At 41.5% G+C, this 22,625-nt stretch overlaps 1 protein-coding gene across 1 annotated transcript in view; it reads right to left on the bottom strand.

The window, feature by feature from the left end:
- Positions 1-22,625, bottom strand: part of KIF15 (kinesin family member 15) — a gene marked incomplete at both ends in the record, with an annotated part of 60,599 nt that overhangs the window by 14,762 nt on the left and 23,212 nt on the right. The window contains 16 exons of the mRNA XM_080934068.1: positions 142-228; positions 588-657; positions 1,848-1,933; positions 2,151-2,301; positions 3,490-3,655; positions 4,981-5,086; positions 5,563-5,670; positions 6,924-7,121; positions 8,828-8,969; positions 9,574-9,715; positions 12,830-13,007; positions 14,867-15,076; positions 15,293-15,369; positions 16,426-16,549; positions 21,338-21,460; positions 21,572-21,697. Coding sequence (XP_080790194.1) covers positions 142-228; positions 588-657; positions 1,848-1,933; positions 2,151-2,301; positions 3,490-3,655; positions 4,981-5,086; positions 5,563-5,670; positions 6,924-7,121; positions 8,828-8,969; positions 9,574-9,715; positions 12,830-13,007; positions 14,867-15,076; positions 15,293-15,369; positions 16,426-16,549; positions 21,338-21,460; positions 21,572-21,697 — 2,094 coding nt within the window. The remainder of the gene's footprint in view (positions 1-141; positions 229-587; positions 658-1,847; positions 1,934-2,150; positions 2,302-3,489; positions 3,656-4,980; positions 5,087-5,562; positions 5,671-6,923; positions 7,122-8,827; positions 8,970-9,573; positions 9,716-12,829; positions 13,008-14,866; positions 15,077-15,292; positions 15,370-16,425; positions 16,550-21,337; positions 21,461-21,571; positions 21,698-22,625) is intronic.

The following is a 22,625-nucleotide window of genomic DNA, read 5'->3' as shown; positions in this document are numbered from 1 at the left end:
ATGACATACACCTGTGTAAAGGATTGTGATTCCAAAGCCAACTCAGGCCACAGAGAGAAACCATTGGTCTAGTATTAACTAGACACCACAGCAAAATCAAGAAACAAAATACAGAAAAATAACACTGAAAACTCTACCTACCTTATCAGACTCTCTAGACTTTTCCAGAGAGCTGATAACATTTTCAGTAGCAAGCAAGCTTTCTTCTAGTTTCTGTACCTTTGCCATCTATGATGAAAAGTAAAGTCACATTACAAACAACAAAAAACAAGCTGATAACTGCACTGCACATTAGTTGATACTAAAAATGCCCGAAGGACAGTGGGTTCTGATGTCTTGAACAACTGAGCACCAGTGGGTACCATTACAGCCACCTGGGAGTTAGAAAATAATCAAAATAATAGAACTAGAACACACACACACACACACACACACACACGCACACGCACGCACACATGTTCACAGAGGGGAGGAGAGTGGAAAGGAGAGAAGGGGAGAAAAAGAAAGGAGGGAGGGAGAGAGGGAAAGGGAGGGAAGAAGGGAGAGGGAGAGAGAAACAATAAAAATATTCAAAACAGGAAACTGACCTGCTTTTCACATTTGGCCATCTCTTTCTGTTTCTCCTGACGTACAGCCTCAAGAACCTGTAAGATTTCTCTGGAAAAGAAGAATTCATAAATTATGAAACAAACATGCAGACTCAAAGAAATTAAATGTCATTTAAGTGAGGTCTATTAGGCAAACCCTGGGTTAGCATATTCCCATGGAGATCAAAAACCTGAATGTATTTGTTCACAAGTATTTAATGAGGAATTATTTTTGTACCACAACTCTTTTATTTTCCTCCAGGGTTTGGTATTTGATAACCTAGCACATAGCACACAGCATCCGTCTGAGATGGAGGGTAAACTGACTACAGGAATGTAGTCCATTGCCTCCCTCTGTATTCCAGTACCCAGCACAGACCCCGGTCCACTGAACAGACTGAATGTTAACTCTCTATATCTCAAGTGCTGGCACGCTCTATCTTCAACACTGTGTACCAGGACCAAGAACAATCACAAAAGAATGCTGTAAATAGTGACCAAAACCCAATTATTCTCCCTACTGTGATCATGAGATCACTGACAGAGACTCACTGAGAGAGACGGGGATAAGACAGTGAGAGTCTGGGGGAAAAGAAATAGAAAAGGATTAATAGAAGACAGAAATAGTAACCCCAATAATAAAAGGATAGTCAGTAGCCTGTGTAGAGGTACACACTCATCCTAGCACTCAGGAGGCAGAGGCAGGCAGACTCTCTACTTGTGAGTTCAAGGTCAGCCAGGATCACAGAGTAAGACTGTCTCTAGACAAAACAAGATAAAACCAAACTATACCAAAATCAAACCACCAACCAACCAACCAACCAACCACCCCTCCAAACCAACGAAAACAAAGAATAATTAGTTATGTTCTTAACTGACATTTTCTTCTTCACAGTCACTTTTACAAAATTTGCTGTTCACATTAGAATACTATAAAGGAAAGGAATTTTTTAAAAAATGTGTGGTGCTAGGATTTAAGTCAGAGTCTCAAGTCTAATTGGAAAGTGCTATATCCCTGAGTTATACCCCTAAATGAAAATAACTCTCCAAATTGAAAATAACTAGGGTATTAATAAAAGCACAAATTAAAATTGTGCACAGAAGAGCATGCCTATAGTTCTAGCACGTGGGAGACTCAAACAGGAGGAAGGCCGGTTTAAGGACAGACTATGCTAGACAGTAAGACCCTAACATCCCCAAAGCAAGATGAAGAACGAAGAGTGAACAGTACTCTAAGGGAACAATCAACAGCACACTCACTTAGAGCTATTTTCTTTATCTTCTTCAAATTGTAACGACAATTTGTTGTTGCGTTCTTTTTCTGCCTCTAAAAGCTCCACCAGATTCTAAAAGAGAACCATATATTAGGTTTGATGGGACAGTTATGAGTATCAGGCGGTTAAAACATATCAAGAGCTGTAGTTGGTACAGGAAATCAAAGACCCAGGATACACTCACCAGCCACAACACTGTCCACTATGATTGGTACAGGAAATTAGAGAACAGAACAGGAAGCTGAGACCCAGGATACACTCACCAGCTACAACACCAATCATCACTTACATGCAGATCAGACTTCAAAGTTTCATTTTCTTGTTTGCAGTTTTGGAGGTTTTTTGAAAGTTGGTCAATTTCAAATTTCATTACTTCTTGTAAGTTATCATAGGAATCCTGTAGACAGGCTTGGCTCTCAAGAAGTTTTTCATTTTCTAATCTTTACCAGGAAGAAATTTTGAAATGTAAAGTATAAACTTTATTGAGTCAGATTTCCTTAAGTTCAAGTTTTTCTATCACAAAGCATAAACATTTGTCAGAGAGCTGTCATGGCCTTGTGTGGAATGCCCTTGATATCCCGGTGAGAACCACTAAAGCAGAAGAAACAAAAGGAAGTGTTAGCTGCAAGTCTCTCTTCCACACCCTTGCCTGGGAGTTAATTAACAGCTAACTGACAACTGGTGGTGAAGCTCATTTGAGTTTCTAGTAATTTCCAAGTATTGTAAGTGGTTCAAACCCAGCTGGTTAAGGACTTTGTTAACAACAAAGTCTAGCTCTAGAAAATATTTTTAGGACAGAAAACATGGCTTCTTTCTAACCAAGAGAGAATTTAATCTCAGCAAAAACTACGAGTTGCCTGTTGAGTTCCACTTTGTGCTCCTCTCCCCAGCACAGTACTGTCATGTGCAGTACCCAGCAGTCACCCAAAGACTCCGCCAACAGCCCCATCTCTGGACTGTGGCATACGCACAGCTACCTGATGCAGAACCACATGCTGTGCAGACTGAGGGAGGGCAGAAGCAGCAGATCACAGAGTGAGCAAAACCACTGCTAAGAGATGAGATGTGGCCATGGTGTAGAGTGTAGACAAGAAGGCACAACCCAGTAAGAAAGAAAGGGCAGTGCTACGCTCATCATTCAGAAGCATCAACAACAACTGAGTGTCAGAGAAACGAAACCCACTAAGTAGCATATGTAAAAAGTGATGATTTGACCAATGTATTTTAAGGCTAGGACAATCATTGCCTAGCCTTAAAACACATGGCTCAGTGTATTCTTTATAATTTTGATCTGATTCTAGTCTCACAGACAAATAAGGAAAATTAAAATGCAATGAGATTTGATGAGGTGTAGCGGCACATGTCCTAGATACCAGACCTCAGGAAGCAGAATAGGTTCCAGGCCAGCCAAAGCTACACGGGGGACGTGTCTCAGAAAAACAAAAATAAAACCAAGCAAACAAAAGCAAATCTACACACACACACACACACACACACACACCACTTATAGTGAAGCCAACTGGTATTAAAAAAAACACAGGTGGCTTATGCAATGTGAGCTGGAGTTAAAATACTTCAAAGAGTATTAAGAACAACGTAGCAGGCACCTTGAACCAACAGAACTCTACCTGGCATTGTCCAGCTGAAGCTGCACCTGCAGGTATCTTTCAGAAAGCTGGCTCACTTCTTTCTCTTGACTCTCTCTGAATGTGCTATACTCCAGTTTCACCAAAGAAAGTTCTTTGTCAGCAGAACTAAGAACAATCCGAAGGTCATGTACCTCACATTTCAAAACTAGAAAATAAAAGAAACCAAGATCTCAACAGGTCCCTTTACAGGTTCTTTGTATAAAGGAAGCAAATAAGTGAGACAGTACCGTTTATAAAGCAGGCAGAGACCAGCCTTACCCTGTGAGGACAAACACCAACAACTGAGCAGTAACACTAAATTTACTCTTTCCTCCCTCAGGTCACGGCTGCACCTACATTTCCTTTGCCGTAGCCTGGCCCTATTCTTCCCATGCAGCAAGGATAACCCTGACCTCCTCACCTTCCTACGTTCTGGGATTATGAGCATATGCAGCCACACCCAGCTGTTCCAACATTTCTGCAGAAACAGAAGAGTTAACATTTGTTTCTAGTTTTTAGGTCACTTGATGTTTTAAGATATTTTTCCCTGTGGAATATGCAACAAAACTATTAGTATAAGAAAAACTGGAGAGGTTAACATATTTGAAGGGGTGTGCTCTTAGCTGTTGAAACGCTTTAGTATATACCAGAATTTTCCAACAATAGGCTAAACACACTTGCAGCTTCCAAAGAAAACTCCAACTAACCAGTAGATTAAGTGACACAGTTTTCTACAAACTACTGAAAACATTCTGGAGCCAGGCAGAGGAGCCAAGTTGATGTGTAGCCAAGGAGGACCTTGAACTGCTGAACCTCCTGACTTCGCCTATTAACTGCTGCATTGCCTGGTTTATTTAAGATGCTTTAAGACAAGAATATACTAGAATAAAAGTAGGAAAGATAGCCCATACGCAGAAGTGTATATAAATAATTTAGGCTTTACTTTGTCACTATTAATACAACTCAGCATTTTAAAAGGACTTTAAACGTGTGTGTGTGTGTGTGTGTGTGTGTGTGTGTGTGTGTGTGTATCTAGGTATGCTTGCTCATGTATGTGTGTGCAGGTCAGAGCAGAAACTTGGATGTAACTAATTGCTCATGTGCATTCCACTTTTGGTTGAGACAAGGTCTTTCACTGGCCGAGTGCTTTACTAAGTAAGCTATATATCAGTCAACTGGGATCTATTGTCTTCCATCTTGATGTCACTGGGATAACAGATGTGTGTCACACCATGCCCAGCTTTTTATGTGGGCTCTAGGTTCTGAATTCAGATTCTCAAACTTGTAAGGCAATAGAATCATCTTCCCAGCTTTTAAATAAACTTTCAGTAAATATTTCAAGACTTATTACACATTTACCATGAAAATTGAAGACCAATTATCTAACAACAAAAAAAAGCAAGCCCATAAAATCAAACAAACAAACAAACCCCAATGATTTATATGATCAAAATGATACTGAGCCACAGTGTCCCAGTTGTCCAGACTTACAGTCATTCTGAGTCTCAGCCTCCTGGAGCTGCTTTCCGAGGTCACTGAGCTGTGTGAGATGCTCCTGCTGCTGTTTGCTCCAATCGCTTCTTTCTGATGAGAAGAGCTTTGGGAAAAGTGAATATACTGAAAAAGTGTGCAAAGACACAATGCAGCTCAATAATTTGTTTTTGTATTTAATGTCTAGTTCTAAGGTTAATGACAAGACAAAACTTGGTTGTTTATAAACTATAATGACAATGACAATCTGTGATCAGTACGAGAGTGTGGACAGACCGTTTTGATTTCTTCAGAACAGTCCACTTGCACACTTACTAAGTGGTCCAGAACTCAGACAATGAATGTCTGGTCTGAGTCACTATCAGAGAAGTGCAAAGAGCTCAGTAGGGCTTAGCAAGGGATTTTCATCTGGCAATGATTTTTTTTCGGTGGGGGTGGAGCTCAAAGTGGACATAGATTTATTAAGGAAAACAAAAAGAACTTCAAGAGTGGGAAGGCTTCTAAGGGAGAAATATCCTCATCTCACAGTGCCTTTACGCTGAGGGTTTCAACACCGTTCTGAGGCTGTGCTCTGCCCCTCACCTCCTGCATGTGTGTGGAATGGTGTTCTAGTTTGTCAATATTCTGTTGAAGCTTCAGGTTTTTACATTCTTCTTCATCCAGCTTAACTTGAAGAACACTCAGTTGTTCCTGCATTAAACACATTGCACTCATCAAAACGGCCTTTACATTTTAAAAAAATGTTAGTTTTGTTTTATGTATGGGTATTCTGTTTGAATATATGTCCATGGACCAACTGCATGCCTGGTACCCACAGGAGCCAGAAGAGGGTGTCAGATCGCCTGCAACTGGAATTACAGAAAGTTGTCTGCCACCAGGTGGGCACTGGAAATTGAACTTAGGCCCCTAGAAAGGCAGACGAACTGCTGAGATTTCCTAGATCTCCTGCCCTATTTCTTTTTCAGTAAAGAGACAAGAAAGTAAAACAAACTCAAACCCTTATAGAAATAAACATAACAAAGAACTGCTGGAGCCAGAAATCATCAAAAGGTTATATTGATCATTCCTATATTTCAAAATTACATGATCGAAACGGGTAAGTTCAAAAGCAAAGCAAGAAGTGGTTAAAATTCAACCCTGAATTAGAGACTGAGCAGCTCTTGCTGGTACATACATTTGATAACAGCACTAGGGAGGCAGAGGCAGGTAGATCTCTGAGTTCTAACCCAGCTTGGTCTTATAGGGAAACCCTGTCTTGAAAAAAAAAAAAAAAAAAAACAAAACCAAAAGTAAATAAAAACTAAAATAAGAGAGACTGACACTGAAGCTAGAGAAATGTATAGTCTGGTGGTAAGACTATACGTTATATGTGTGAATTTTTATTTCACATACATAAAAAATTAGAGCCCTTTAGAAACTTTTTTTAAATGTTATATTTAAACACTGAGCCCTCTAGAGACCTTTAAGAAGCTTCCTCAGCATGCATGGGGTTATTTTATCACAACGGCCTCTCTAGCATGGAATAGAAACATAATTGAGATTTGTAATATCCATTCCAAGTTTAACTGGACAACGTGGTAACATTTAATTAATAAACTAGTAGGTTCCCAATATAATCAAATCTCAAATTACTTCAAACACATTAAAGCCTCCCTAAACTTTCATCTATATAACAAAACCCTACTTTCATGAGCCAGGACAATGCTATGCCACCTAAATCAGTTCTACAGGTGGTAAACTCATAGAAAACTGGTCATTTTACACAGAGTGAAACAGCACAGAAAATGAAGAATGATTTGCTCAAGGAAAAAAAAATTACTAAAAAACAGACAAGTCAGAAACCCTTATATACGTAAACTTAAAAATTATAGGGAGTTAAATTAGTACACAAATTTTATTCAAATGAGCGTTCAATTATTTTTTCCCTACAATTTAAGCCTCACCCGCACAGTCCGAAGCTCCTCAGAAACGGCCTCCAAAGCCTGTTCACTCATCTCAGGAGGCACTGGCTCATTTAATATGTCGTCATCTAACCTGCTAGAGCTCTGTGTGCTCAGGAAGCCAAAGCTCCCCACCTCAGGGCTTGACTTTGGTATTAGTCTAGAACAAAGTTGATAAGCCTTGGTTGGAGTGGTAATTATCTGCAGAACAATCATTGTGGAAAGAAATGTTAGTACAAAGGGAAAAATAAATTAAAATTTTATTCATCACCTTATCAAGATGTATTCTTCAAGCATAGGACCAAATAACCGTATCATGCAAAGTTGTAATGTGGTTTAAAGAAATGAACTTGAAGCCCGGTGGGTGGTGGGGCCTTAACAAGATCCCATTTCCACTCATCATATGGGTGAGTCCAGGGTGGGGCTGCAGAGACAGCTCAGCAGTTAAGGGACTTGTTCTTCCAACCCCCACACGGTAACTCACATCACCTATAACTCCAGTCCCATGCATTCCTAGGCCCTCTTCTATACTCCATGGGCTCTGCATGCATGTGGGACATACATGCACACAAAATACTTACACATACAAAAACAAAAAATCAAATTTAAACAAAAACTAAAAAGACACTTGTGAGGAGTTCCAGGTGGCATTAGTAGAGAAAGTGCTGCTGCTCTAACACAAGCACCTGAACAAGTGTGTCTCCAACAGACCTGCTCATAGGCAGTAGGAACCTGGAAACCATTAAAGGACCAGGTCATCCAAAGCATAAAAGCCAGGTTGAGGATGTAGTTCAGTGCATTCCAAGCGAGGAGGATTGCTCAAAGGAAGCAGGGAGACAAGGTTTACAGTAAGAAACACTTCAACACCGGTTAATATACAAAGACCTAGGAACAACCTTTGGCTTTGTGTGTGTGAGGGGATGAGTTTTGAGTTTTGTTTTGTTTTGGTTTTGTGAACAGGTTTCTCTGTGTAGCCCTGGCTGTCCTGGAATTTGCTTTGTAGATCAGGCTGGCCTCAAACTCAGATACATCTGTCTGACTAAAAGACTGCCACCATCCTTGGCTTAAGACCCATCTTTGAATGTTACAAAAGCATACTGAAAAGCTACATAGAGACACACACGGTGGATTCACAGGGGTGGAAACAAGAGAATCAAGAGTTCAAGGCCAGCCTAGGCTACAGAGTGAGCTTTGGCTATCATGAGACCCTGTCCTAAAGAAGGAAAGAGAGAGAGAGAGAGATGAGGGGAGAGGAAAAAGGAAAAGGTTCAGATGCTAGGAAGCACTGTTTAAAGTTAATAACAAAAGAGAATTCCATCCCAAATGTTTATTACTCTTTCTGGACCAAGACACTGGAGACTATCAGATTGTCCAGAAGCTGTTTGTATTTTAATGTTAATTCCACTTCCCCAAGAAGGGCTGGGCTAGAGATTCCAACTGAACCTTCCCATTCTAATTAGTAAAATAAAGGAAAGCTGGACGGGGCGAGGGAGGAGGAGAGTACTGAGTTAGAGGTCTTGGCAACATGGAGCTTCCCAAGGACCAGCTGGACCCAGGTGGGATTTCTTGGCATTAAAAAGTTATGAACATTAAGGATTTTACAGGTCTAATATCTCATATAGAAGGGCAGTTTGTATCATTGTCTGTTTGATGTAATCTTATTGTGTAGAGGGTTTGTGGATTTATGTGGAATTTTGGGGTAGAGAAACGCCCTGGGACAGAAGCAGAGAATAGGCGGTAGAAAACCACCAGGGAAGGGAGTTACGTAGACAAGTTGGGCCGTGATGGCGGCTCAAACCAGGCGTCAGAGAAGCTCGAGGTTCCAAACTAAAATCGGGCCTGAGGAGTGAGACTGCTCACAACAATAAGAAACTGCTCGAATTTAAATGAAAGCTCCAGATACCTACCTTGAGCGTTTCAGCATGTATTTTATTCAGCTGAGAAACTTCCTGACGTTTGCAGACTTTTGTTGCCTCCAAAAGGTTTTCAAGATTGAGGTTTGCTTTTTGCAAAGACTGAAGCTCTGATTCTAATTCTAGCTGCTTTTTCCTAATAGATATTGTTAAAACTTAGTACCTTCAAATAGTAAGTAATATTAAACATTTGTTAGTACATTACAGTTTATGCTGTCATGTAACTTGGCTTTTGAGTCAGAAATACTTCCCAAATCATGACCTTCATTTGCAGACATGTAAATCAGGGTTCACAGGTTGATGATTACTAAAGGTATTCAATCAGTAAACTGTTAAGCTCAAAATCAAATCAGTTCAGGATTAGCTGTCAGTTCAGGATTAGCCTTGGTTACACTATCAATACACTTTATGCTTTTATACAAGGAGCATCACATAACAGAACCAAACAATCTTTAATTTCTAAAACTAAAATCTTCAATTAGTCTGTAACTGTGATTTAAACTGGTAATGAGATGAACTTCAACAGCAAATTCAACTGACACGCAACAAGTGAGCAGAGGATGTAACATCTGCATGGTCTACTGCTAGATATATACAGTGCAGACATACAAGAAAAGTGTTTCCACAGAACACAACAAGCTGGTTGCCAGGAAGGTTTATATTAAAGTAACATTCCAAATTATCAATTATTAACATTAAAATATTAAGAAAACAGGTGAGCACGTATATTTGTACTTTACCGAGTTAATTCTTTGAACTCTTCATATTCTTGCTTTGAATTATTCAGCTCTGTCTGGATTTGCAGGAGTTGTGCTTTTAACTTCTCTGTGTTCATGAAGAAACTTGACTCTTTTAGTGCTTTGGGAGAAAATCCTTGCAGACCTGGTAAGAAGGAGACCACTCCAGGCTTTGAAAGGAATAATGACAAGACCGTTTTCCAAGCTCTCCTCCAGGTACAACCTGAGGCCCGAGGGTAAGTGAGAAATGGACTGGAGGGTGAGTCTAGAAATGTGAGGACACAGATTCACAGGACAGACAGGACTGTAGAGAGCTGTGTTCAAAGAGCAAAGACCACAGGATGGAAAGCTGTAGTTAAGGAAGCACGCTGTTCCCTAGGAAGAAGAGCTAACAGGGACTAATGAGCAACATGCTTGTGCTAGAGGGAGAACTCTAGCACGTCTGCACTTGTGAAAACTGCTGCTAGTAGCCACTGTGAACAAGTTCTGAAGAAAAAGTTGATTATCAAGTATAACCCTAACTTTGCATATAAAATCTTAAGTTTCTCCACATCCAATTATTGTGAATGTTTTTTTTTTACTACTTCACAAATGAATAATTAAAGGCTTAGAAAAGGAAAATGTAAAAGGTAAGACAAAAAAACAAACAGCATCAAAGCAAAGCAGCACTTAGAGGCAGAGGCAGGCAGATCTCTTGATTCAAGGCCAGCCTGGTCTACTGAGTGACTTCCAGGGCAGCCAGGGATACACAGAGAAACCCTGTCTTCAAAAAAAAAAAAAAAAAAGCATGGAAGGACAGATGGATGGGATGGACAGACAGACAGAATAAAAGGAAAGAGAAGGGACTGAGGGAGAGCTCAGTGGCAGACTAGATGCTTAGCATCTGAGACCCAACCTTGAGTTTGATCCCCAGTACCACAAAAATAAATAAAATCAAAAGCAAAGAGGCAAACAATACAGAATAAACATCAGAATAACTTAAAAAGAAACAAAGAGCCAGACAGTGGTACTGCATGCCTTAGAGGCAGGCAGATTTCTGTGAGTTCTAGGACACCCAAAGGCACACAGAGACTCTATCTTGTATAACTTCAGAAAAGAAAAAGAAAAGGAACAAAGGTAGAGGTTGAGTGTGATAAAGGGGCATTCAATACTGCCTTTGAGAAGGGGGCAAATAGAGTATGTTACCAAATCTTCACAGTGAATTCACAGCAGTGACTGCTACACTATCCCCAAAGTTAGACTGCGTTCCAACTAAGGCACTTTGCACTAATACTTATGGAAATGCTGTATCACTACAGAGTATGTACAGTATAGCCACAATACCAGAAACAAACACTGGTGAGACCTGAGTCTGCCCCATGGACAGCTCTCACATCGCACAGACAAACATTTAAACTATTTATTTATGTTTACATAGTTAAAAACTTACAATGTCCTATACTTTAAGCATGAAACTTCCATTATGATTTGGATTTAAAATGTCCCTACAGGCTTCAGTGCAGTAGAACTGTTCTCATGGGTGGTTACTAGACCATAGGACTCTGACCTATGCTTAACCCTGATGATTTTATAGGCCATGGGCTGTGCGGAGGTAGAAAAAGCAAGTCATGGGAGTGTGTTCTGAAAGTGTGTCACACCCTACTGTTCTCCCTACTGTCCCATCCGTGAGCTGAGCAGCTCTGACATAAAGTGCTGACCACGGACATGACTGTATGGAGCTGGCCAAGTGTGGCCTCTGAAAACACAAACCAAACACAGCGCTCTGTGAGCTGATGTCTTCTTCAGACACTCTGTCACAGCAATAAAGCTTACATGCAGGATGAAAACTTATATCTATAACTTTCAGGTTTTTGACTAAAATCATATATAAAAATATCTGAATAAATATTTTATCAAAAAAGGATATCACTAAAAGAAAAAATGATGTATTAATAACATGCCTTTCCTTGATATAGCAATTAGCTAAACAATTTATCTTGTGATATGGAAAAAAACTTTTAAAATTATTTTTAAAATAAAAAGAAATACTAAAGGGCTGGAGAGATGGCTCAGTGGTTAGAGCACTGGATGCTCTTCCAGAGGTCCTGAGTTCAATTCCCAGCACCCACATGGTGGCTCACAACCATCTGTAATGGGCTCTGATGCCCTCTTCTGGTGTGTCTGAAGATAGCTACAGTGCACTCATATAAATAAAATACAATAAATAAAAGTAACTTCTTTCATTAATAAAAACTACATACAATTAAAATAAATTAGCCCACCAGGTTGAAAAGCCTAACCACAAGATACTTCAAATGTTTTTTCCCCCTTTGGGATAAGTTTTTTTTTCTTGTTTTGTTTTTTGTTTTGGCAGCTCTAATTCTTAAAAACATTTTTTTTTAATTTTTAAAAATTATATGTATGTGTGTATGCCTGTGTATAAGTGTGTGCATGTGAGTGCAGGTGCCCAAAAAGGCCAGCAGTGTTGGATCCCCTGAAGCTGGAGTTAGAAGAGGTGTGTGCTGCCCACCTACCTTGTGTGAGGAGCCAGACGCAAGTCCTCTGAAAGAACAGCATGCTGCACCTAACCACCTGGCTAGCCCTGCTTTGAATTCTTTTTTTTTTTCTTTTTGGTTTGTTTTCTGAGGTAGGAGTGGGTCTCATTTCATAGCCCAGGTTAGCCCCAAAATGACTATCCCTCGGCCTCCTAAGTGCTTGGCTTTCAGGTGTGCTGCGCATATACACCCGATACAAATGTTCTTCCTTCTTTCTCTGTGTATTTGTGTGTGGACATGAGTCATGGGCAGGCCAGAAAGCAGCCTCACTGGGTTTTCCTTAGAGCCACCTGATTGCTAAAGAGTTTTCCTAACAGACTAGGCTGATCAGCCAGAGAATCCCAGGATCAACCTGGCAAAGCTTCCCTAGTTCCCCAGTGCTGGGATTACAAGTCCAAGTCCACCTTTTTAATGAGAGTTCTAGAAACTCAGGGCATCATGTTTATATAAGCAAGCACCTTACTGACAGTATCTTTCCCATCCTATAGATTAATTCTTTCCTTAGATTTATTTTTGTCCTGTGTGCGTGGGTATTTTTTCTGCATGTATGTCTGTGTACCACATGTATGCCATTCCCATGGAAGCCAGAAAAGAGCATCCGATCTCTCATCAATATGAGGCCTGACATGGGTCCTGGGAACTGAACCTGGGTCCCATGGAAGAGCAGCCAGGCTTTTACCCATGACCCATTGCTCCAGCTCCTCCTCACCACAGTCATCTCTCACCTTTGTCATTTGTCTCTGTGCTGGACACTTCAGAGAAAGCCTTTTCCAGTCTTGCAATAGATTGGGCATCAATTTCATGGGCTCTTTTCACAGGTGCTAATAATTTCAGTCTTCTATTTTCTTCCCTGAGGGAATGATTTTCCATAGCATACTTTGCAACTCTGGGATGGTGCTCCACCTATGACATTGAGAAATTACATACTTCATGTATTTATAACTTTCTCTAAGTGACTTGGTCTCTCAAAAAGCCATCCAGAAATTCTAGAAGACAGCAGTCCCTGGTTGTACTCTACTACAGTCCCCATAAAGAGACTTGGTAGAGGTGGGTATATCAAATATGTTTATGTTACCTTGCTTGCAACTTCCACCCAAGCCACATAGGACTGAAGCCCAGCCAGAAGTGTGTTATTCGTCACACAAGGAAATATCTACATTAACATACTTGAGGATGTAACTCAGAGACACAGCAAGAACCTAGCATGAAAAAGGATGGGTGGGTGGATGGACAGACAGACAGATGAAATGGAGAGATGGCTCAGCAGCTAAGAACACTGATTGCATTTTCAGAGAACCTGGGTTTAACTTCCAGCACCCACAAAGCTGTAACTCCAATTCCAGGAGATCCAACACTCTCAACTGACTTCCTTGGGCACCAGGCATGCACAAACATACATACATGCAAAACACTTACACACATTAAATACAAATTAATAAATCTTTAAAAAGGGGGGGGGAGAACAGAAACACCTCTGACGACTAAGACTGAATTGCCCTCTAAAATACATTAACTAGCAAAATGCAGAAAAGTCTACAATATGAACAGAAGTAAAGATACTTATCCTAATGACTGCACATGTATTATACATACTGCACACTTTAGATGGTGAACACTAGTCACACTGCACACACTTTAGATTGTGGACACTAGTCACACCCTGCACACACTTTAGGTGGTGAACACTAGTCACACTCTGCACATACTTTAGATGGTGGACACTAGTCACACTGCACACACTTTAGACAGTGAACACTAGTCACACTGCACACACTTTAGATGGTGAACACTAGTCATACTGCACACACTTTAGACGGTGAACACTAGTCACACTCTGCACACTTTAGATGGTGAACACTAGTCACACTGCACACACTTTAGATGGTGGACACTAGTCACGCACTGCACACACTTTAGATGGTGAACACTAGTCACACTGCACACACTTTAGATGGTGGACACTAGTCACACTGCACACACTTTAGACGGTGGACACTAGTCACACTGCACACACTTTAGACGGTGGACACTAGTCACACTGCACACACTTTAGACAGTGAACACTAGTCACACTGCACACACTTTAGATGGTGAACACTAGTCATACTGCACACACTTTAGACGGTGAACACTAGTCACACTCTGCACATACTTTAGATGGTGGACACTAGTCACACTGCACACACTTTAGATGGTGAACACTAGTCACACTCTGCACACTTTAGATGGTGAACACTAGTCACACTGCACACACTTTAGATGGTGGACACTAGTCACGCACTGCACACACTTTAGATGGTGAACACTAGTCACACTGCACACACTTTAGATGGTGGACACTAGTCACACTGCACACACTTTAGACGGTGGACACTAGTCACACTGCACACACTTTAGACAGTGGACACTAGTCACACTGCACACTTTAGATGGTGGACACTAGTCACACTGCACACACTTTAGACGGTGAACGCTAGTCACACTGCACACACTTTAGATGGTGGACACTAGTCACACTGCACACAATTTAGATGGTGGACACTAGTCACACTGCACACACTTTAGATGGTGGACACTAGTCACACTGCACACACTTTAGATGATGAACACTACTCACTCTGCAAACACTTTAGACAGTGAACACTAATCACACTCTGCACACTTTAGACGGTGAACACTAATCACACTCTGCACACTTTAGATGGTGGACACTAGTCACACTTTAAAGCTCCCTCCTAGAAACAGAGATACGCTGCACTCACTTGCTCTCGAAGTGTCTGGATCTCATCCCTTAGCTCTGACAGCAGGCGATCCTGCTCCTCCGGCAGGAAGTTTCCTCGACCCTCCTTCTGGAGCCTCTCTAGACGCATGATTTGGTCCTCTCGGAACTTCACAATCATTTTATTAGACTGAATAAATTTTTCCTTTTTGAGGGAGAGGTCTTCTAGTTGGGTAATTTTTTCTACGAGAGACTTAAGAAATTCAGGATTCAGTTAAACATGAAAATGATTCAGCTTCCCGAAATTCTCATAAACCCAGCAGAGAACTAACTCTGGACTCAAAGGCAAGACTTTTGAAGCCTTTTCCTTATACATCTGTTACTGTTCCACTCAGTGAAGTAATGAAGATCAACCATAGCATTAAAGTACAAGATGTTCTGAATCCCTTTTCCTAATTCAATTTCCTACCTTCCTTTCCTGTTCAGATTTCTTAAAGAATAACATTGCTTCCAGGAAATATTCCATGTAATTCGTCTTCTCTTTATCTAAGGAGGAGAGGGGGAAATATGATCAGTGTGTGTCGCTGCCGACTAGCCTAAGGAGCAGAATTTCATAACTGATGAGCAGCTTTACACTGACTTAATCAGCGAACTGACTGTTCTATGAAAAGAACAAGACTCTGTATTGACTTGGCACAGATATATTTGATGAAAGAAACAAATGGTGTTTTTAAAAACTGTGGCTGGGGCTGGAGAGATGGAGCAGTGGTTAGAGCACCAGCTGCGCCGACACGGCAGGTGTCTATAACTCCTGTTCCAGGGGATCCAACACCATCACACTGACATATAAGCAGTAAAAGCATCAACGTATATAAAAATATAAATCATTTAAAAACTTGTTGCCTAGGTTGGCCTCAAATTCATGACAATCCTTCCCCAACCCTCGCCAACAAGCACAGACAGAAGAGCTAGCAATGAGTCTGTAAGGACCACGGAGCCCACCTGCGCCTCTGGAGGTCCAATCAAAGTGTGCTTATCGACAGAGTCTCAGTGCCACCGTCTTATGTCACCTTCTGGGGTTCAGTATACAGACTATGCATGCTGCTTTTGTTGCTTGTTAGTTTGGTTTTGTACATGACTGGAAATCACATCTAGGGCCTCACATAGGCCAGGCAATGTGTCTAGTGCCAAGACTAGTTCCCAGCCCCAGTTTTGTTTTTGTTTGTTTGTTTTTCATGGTTTTTAAGTTTTATGGCTCTCAAATTAATCCTACAAGCTATTTTTGAAGAAATATTTCCTGTTCTATCTCACAAACATATTGATTATATGCTAAGGCAGAATGTTGAGTATGACAATGAAATTTATGTTTCTTCTTAGCACTTAGGGGAGAAAGTACTCAAAATCATTGTGACTTCCTTCCCACTGCACCTCACATACCATGTGACTCAAAGCCCTGTCCTCCTCCACAGGCGAAGTAAGGACAGTGGTGTGAGAAATTTGGGAAAGCCTCACTGTAGGTTGACCATCTATCTCTCTAATAGTTCCTGACATAACATTCCCATGAAGTCTTTTCAAGAAAGGAGGGCAATGAGCTCAACCTACCTCTGACCATGAAGCTTTCCGGTGCTATCTGCCCAGAAATAAACTGAGACAGCTGTTCTTTGAGTCTCTTCACTTCAGCTTGCAGTTGGCTGACATTGCCTTGGGAGTCTTCATTTACCACAGCCTAGACAAGAATTAATAAAGCACTCAAAGGCCATTTTTCAAGTTGTACCATCCTGTTTTTTATTTGTGTGGTATAAGTGGGGATGTGGAAAGCCATATTATAAAACTATCCATCAGTCTCACCAACAGCACTAAAGCGGTGCGCTAAAATGGGCGGTGAGCTCCTTCTTCCTGTGCCTATCCAACAACAGTCAGAGGCCGAGCAGCACAGCTGCGTTCTCTTCCCCCTGCCATCCCCCCCTCACCGGCTCCCACTCATCCTGTCCACTCCATCAGTCCTACCTTAGGTCTATCACCGGCTCCCACTCATCCTGTCCACTCCATCAGTCCTACCTTAGGTCTATCACCAGCTCCCACTCAGCAAGGCTTTCCCCTCTGTCCATCAACCTTTGGTGAAACACTCTGTACCTGCCTCGTTGCTGGGTGCCCGAGGACTACTGGCAGAACACAGGCCATGATAAGGGTTTCCAGCCTATGTTCTTCTGGACAAGAAATAGCAAGATCTGGGACAGATGCCATGATTCCCAATCTCCTGTGTGCCCAGACACCACCGGGGACCTTGGGGAGTTGACAAAGGGGGCAGAGCTCTGTGCTTGCCCTACATGCCGGGCAGGAAGGGGATGGCTGAGTCCTGAACAGGTCAGAATCTGGTTTGGCTCTGAGTGCAAAGCACAGAGGGGCTGAAAGGAGACGACATCTCTGGGAGATTTAGGCATGGCTTTTTAGGATGAAACCTTCCCTATTTGCTAATCCTTGATGAAGGAGACAGCCCTTCCTTGCTTGTCCAAAGTGTTTTATTTTGTGGGGATGTTATTTTATAAGTCTTATTAAGGGTGAACCAGGGATTAAATACCTTTGAAGGAAAGAATGCCCAAGAAGGGAAGTTCATTGGCTACACACTTGGGTCCTATCTAGATACCTCATTAGCAGGGAGAACTCCATGTTTTTATGCTACCTGACCAACTGTCATGGTCTTCTCAGTGAGGTACCATGGTTACATGTTCCAAGACAGGTAGAGCTTAGCAGGGAGCTGGATCCATGCCGACCATTCTCAATCCTGAGATTCCCGAGGCTGTTGAACCTACTTCAGCCTTGCCAGTTCTTCTGCCTGGTGCCACAGGGCGCTTGCCCCGCAGCCCCCAGCATGACTAGCCTGAGCAGAAACCACCTGCCAGGGGCCAATCTCAGCATCCAGGAACTGAGGAGCGAAGCTGACGGGAGGAATGGACTTGGTGCTGTGGCCAAAGCTGCTTTACCTTGGCCATTTCTACCTTCTTTAACTCTGCTATTCTGTGGCCAAAGCTGCTTTACCTTGGCCATTTCTACCTTCTTTAACTCTGCTATTCTGTGGCCAAAGCTGCTGGCTTTTGGCAAAGCTTAGTTATCTGAGCTCTTTTCTCTCTAACTCAAGGGCACCTTGATGGCCAGGTGAGAGGCTAAAAGTTTGTTAACTCTTTGCAAGCCAGAGAAAAAAAGTCAAGCATACACACAGACATAGACAGACAGACAAACAGACAGACACACACACACACACACACACACACACACACACACTTTGGCCAGGCCCAACATATTTCATCAATTCCACAAATGTTCATGCACACTTTTATACATACACATATAACTACATACATACAATGTATATACGTATATACATACATTTATACATTTGGTGGACATTGCAAAGCCTCAAAAGCCAGTTTACTTCTTCACTCTGGCATTTTTATGCATTCTTAGACAAAAGTTCTTTAGAAAATTGCCTCATAGATGAAATGTTACACAAAATGGGAGTCACAGAAGGATGTTAATAGTAAGTTCAAAGCAGTGTAAGCTCATTATAAGTTCAAAACAACAGTTTCATGTGGCCTTGCTTTATCATAGTGCACACCTGTGGCCTCATCCTTGGACCTGATCTAGAATGAATGTTTTTCCTTTGATCACAAATCTGTCCCAAGCCTATTGTTCTTCTAGTGCAATTATGAAAACTCACTGTGTACCTTATTATGCAGCTTTAATTACTATTCTGTGAGGAAGGAGCACATTCTATTCTTGATTCTTTATTACATCATTCTGGAAAAACATCTAAGAACATATCCTTAAACTTTCTTCTTAAAATTATCTAAATCAAATCAAGAATTCTTTAATTAATTCATTAATTCACAAAAGTTCATCTTCATGTTGATCTGCAGGAAATTTGTCCAATAGGGGGGCTAATGCCCAGGAATATTAGCCTATGTAATCGTGACAGGAAAGGCTATGTAAGTGACAGCAGCAAGAAGCTGCCCTGGGACCTTGTACCTCAGAGAGCACCCAACACAGCCATGCAAATGGTAGGCCATCTGAAAAACTTCACTTGCTTGCCAGAGCCTCTCCTAGATAGCTTCTGACAACCACGCTCTTCAGTGGCTCTTTATGTGTCTGTAGCTGGCCTATAAGCAGGGATTGATTTCAGAGTCCATTTCTGTTCCAAATAAATGCTATCTTTACTTTCTTAACATATGCTATTATTTAAATGGTCTCAAACAAATGTCACCATGGTGACTAGGTGACTAAATGGTATCTTCTATTTCTTAAAGATGCCCCGTTTAAAACAACCTCCAAAAAGCTTTGAAAAAACAAACAAACAAACAAACAAACCACCAAATGCATCACTGTGGCGTGGGATGTTGAGTAGACATGGCACAATGGAAACAGGGACAATATGGAATCATTCGTACTTTTTGTTCAATTTTGCTATAAATCTAAAGCTGCTTTAAAAGTAGTTTATTGTTGGGCAGTGGTGGTGGAGGCAGAGACAGGTGGATCTCTGTGAGTTTGTGGCCAGCCTGGTTTACCTAGAAAGCTTAAGGATAGCCAAGGCTACACACAGAAATCTGTCTTTAAAAAAAAAAAAAAAAAAAAAAAAAACCCTAATTAGATAGTTTAAAAAAGACTTAAATTAAGTGAAGGGCTGACAAATGACAACAGTCAAGAACCAGACAGACCAGAGGCCCAGCTATGAAATACCCAACTATGTCAGCAGAAAAAGCCTCATGTGACAACCCAAGTCCTCTGTGTTCTTGTCTTAGGTTCAGCCTGTCCACCTGGAAAGATTAACTGTTCATCTTTAAACAAATCCCAGAGACCATAGCACTTTCCTGTTGACAGGTTGACAGGCTGAAGAGGACTTACCATTGGGAGCAGCTAGTACAAAGATGTTGGTTTTGTTGTTCATATATTTGGAAGTACTTTCCAATTGCTCTGGTTCAAATGGCCAGGCTCATTATGAGGCATTCTGACATCACTATTCTATCAGTGACATCATAAGTGCAATCATTAGCATGGTTCTACCCTTGAAAGCCTTCTGGTAAGCCTAGACAAAGTCAGGAAGGTCTCGATGTTTCTTCTTCATATTGCTAACATTCATGTGAGCAGTGGATAGTACCCAGAAAAAAAAAAAAAAGGAAAAGAAAGACCTGTGTTCTTCTCACTTATCCAGTGGGAGGAACAACATGGTCATTCTGCTAGATGAACTGGGTTAAGATGCCCAGTTTTCCCCTTTAATTCATCTACCAACTCATGGCACAGTTGTTAGTCTTTTGACAGTATGTACTAGGTGTTGGTAAAGTACTGTGCACAGGCAAAATATAAACCTTAGCTTCTTTGCTACAGTGAGTGTTGTGTTCTATAAAAATAGAGAAGGAATATGTTTGGTGGATGTGCAGTCAGGTGTGGGGGAAGACAGTGCCTCCGCGGGCCCATGCTGAAGTAGCCCTTCTCCCTGAGGGACCAGCCACAGAATGGTATAGTATGAAATAAAGTTTGTTCGGGGCATGAGGAAGGGAGTTGAGAGGGTAGTAGAGATAGACTAAGGCAGAGAGAAAGAGAGAGAGAGAGAGAGAGAGAGAGAGAGAGAGAGAGAGAGAGAGAGAGAGAGAGAGAGAGAGAGAAGTGGAGGGTGGCCATGAGCACATGGAGAAAGGAGGGGAGGGGAATGGAGAGAGAGTGGAAAGGATGAGAAGACAGAGTGAAAACAAGAAGGCAAGAGAGAGCAGAGCAGGACAAGCCGCCCCTGTTATAGTGAGTAAGGCATACCTAGCTGTTGCCAGGTAACTGTGGGGCAGAGCTTAGACAAGATGCTAACAGTGGGCAGAGCAGATGCTATTCTTTACACACTGTCTATGACGGCTTTCTTACTGCCAAGGCAGACCTGAGTAGTTGAAATGAGCCACATGGTACAAGAAGCATTAAATAGTTTATCAACTGGTACTTTACAAGAAAACCTCCTGACTTGAGGTGGACACGACTACTAAAGAGACAATTTGTATATAAAATGAGGACGATACAGAGATGTGCACAACTGAAAAGGCAAATTCATTATCATCAAATGACTTTCATGACATTATTCTTTGCTACCATATATACAACACATGGGTTCAGGGCAGGCACATGTATGCAAACTGATGTACAGGCACAAAAAACACGCCAACTCTGTATAGCTTAGGCTTATTACTCTCCCATCCAACAATAAAAGGAAAACTGCCTTAAAAACAAACCAATAGCAAAACCATAACAACCACAAGACCTAGAGCTTCAAATTACATGCATAAAGCTGCAAAAAATGAACAGGGTGTGGTGGTGCCTTTGGTCCCAGTACTCAGGAGTCTGAGGCAGGATGTTTGCCAACCTTCTGATTACCCTGTGCTACATAGCCCCAACATACATACATACATAAATAATAAATAAATAAGCAAGCAAGAAAGCAAAGAAATGAACAAATGTAATATACAATGCTAGAGGTGTATTTTACCTTGTTTTTAATCAGCTTGGCTCTTTGAGCAAAATTAAGTGTTGACAGGGTTTCCCCAAAACACTTGGATCCTGGATGAACATTGGCAATTATGGCTGTTTTGGCATTGCCACCAAGGGAGTCCTGTTTAATGACATCAATAGTGCATGTTTTTAGATGGTAATAGACTCAGAAACTCTTCCCCTATCCCAGAAACTACAATGCAAAGGTAGAGGAACCAATGATCAGCTTTACCCGAAGCAAGAAGGTAAGTTTGGAGTCTCTGTAGCAGACATGCCTCTGTTTTCCGTTGCCCACATCAACAAGGGCAGTGATGACTTGGCCCAGGCAGCTCAGTGATCGGTTTATGTTACCTGCCTCCTAAGGAATTTGGGGAAAGCAAAAATAGGTGCAATGTCACTCTGGTGTTCTGAGCTTAAGTTTAAGTAGCAAGGCGACAACCTGGGATAGAAAAGCAAAGGAGAGGCAAAGTGAAAGACAACATCTAGGCTGGAACATGCTCAAGTATCCCACTTCTTACTCATGTGCATAGTACAAACTACACTTGGGTTCTGAATTTTACTTCTTCCATCACACAAATGTTGTCTACATGCTCTCTCACTGCTGGTCAGCAGCAGCAAGCTGGAGCTCCAGAAAGCATGGGACATTGCTGACTGGAATGATGAGCAGCTTAGATACATTGAATGCACTTCTGATTTAGGATATTTCAGCTTAACCAGATCTCTTTGGCGGTGACACCACTAGAAGCCAAGGAAATCCTGTGTAAGGAGAGCCTATGTGAGCACATTCCTTTCTTGATAGAAACTCGAGCCTTTTGCTGACTGTGAGCTCAGCAGGCTCAAATCTCTCTTCCACTTCTGATTCTTCTCTCAGGTCACATTCCTCAGCTACATAACCTGTATATATTTTAATATCCACACTTAGATTCATACTGACAATACACATCACAGTGAGTTTCTTTCCCACTTCTAATAGCTCAGGTTCTGTGCCCCACACACACACTTCAAGGATTACATACGACTGCTCTCCTTTACTGTTAGCTTCTCCCCTCTGTCCAAGCTTTTAAATATTTTCCAGGGTATAGAAAGCTGTGTACAAACGTGGCCTGGCACTCCTGGTCCTGATTGACCTGGGCGTTCTTGCTCTGTAACTGATCAATCTACTGATACACACTAAAATATTCAAGGCATAGTTGCTCGGCAAGGCCCAACAAACCTTGAGATACCACAATGTAGGGCAAGTGTTCTCTGTTCCCCTCTGCAGAACCAAACCCTGGTTTCTATGAGAC

Source organism: Micromys minutus, assembly GCF_963924665.1.
Source record: "Micromys minutus genome assembly, chromosome: 21".
In the NCBI taxonomy this organism is placed as follows: Eukaryota; Metazoa; Chordata; class Mammalia; order Rodentia; family Muridae; genus Micromys; species Micromys minutus.
This window is presented reverse-complemented; position numbering and strand designations above follow the sequence as displayed.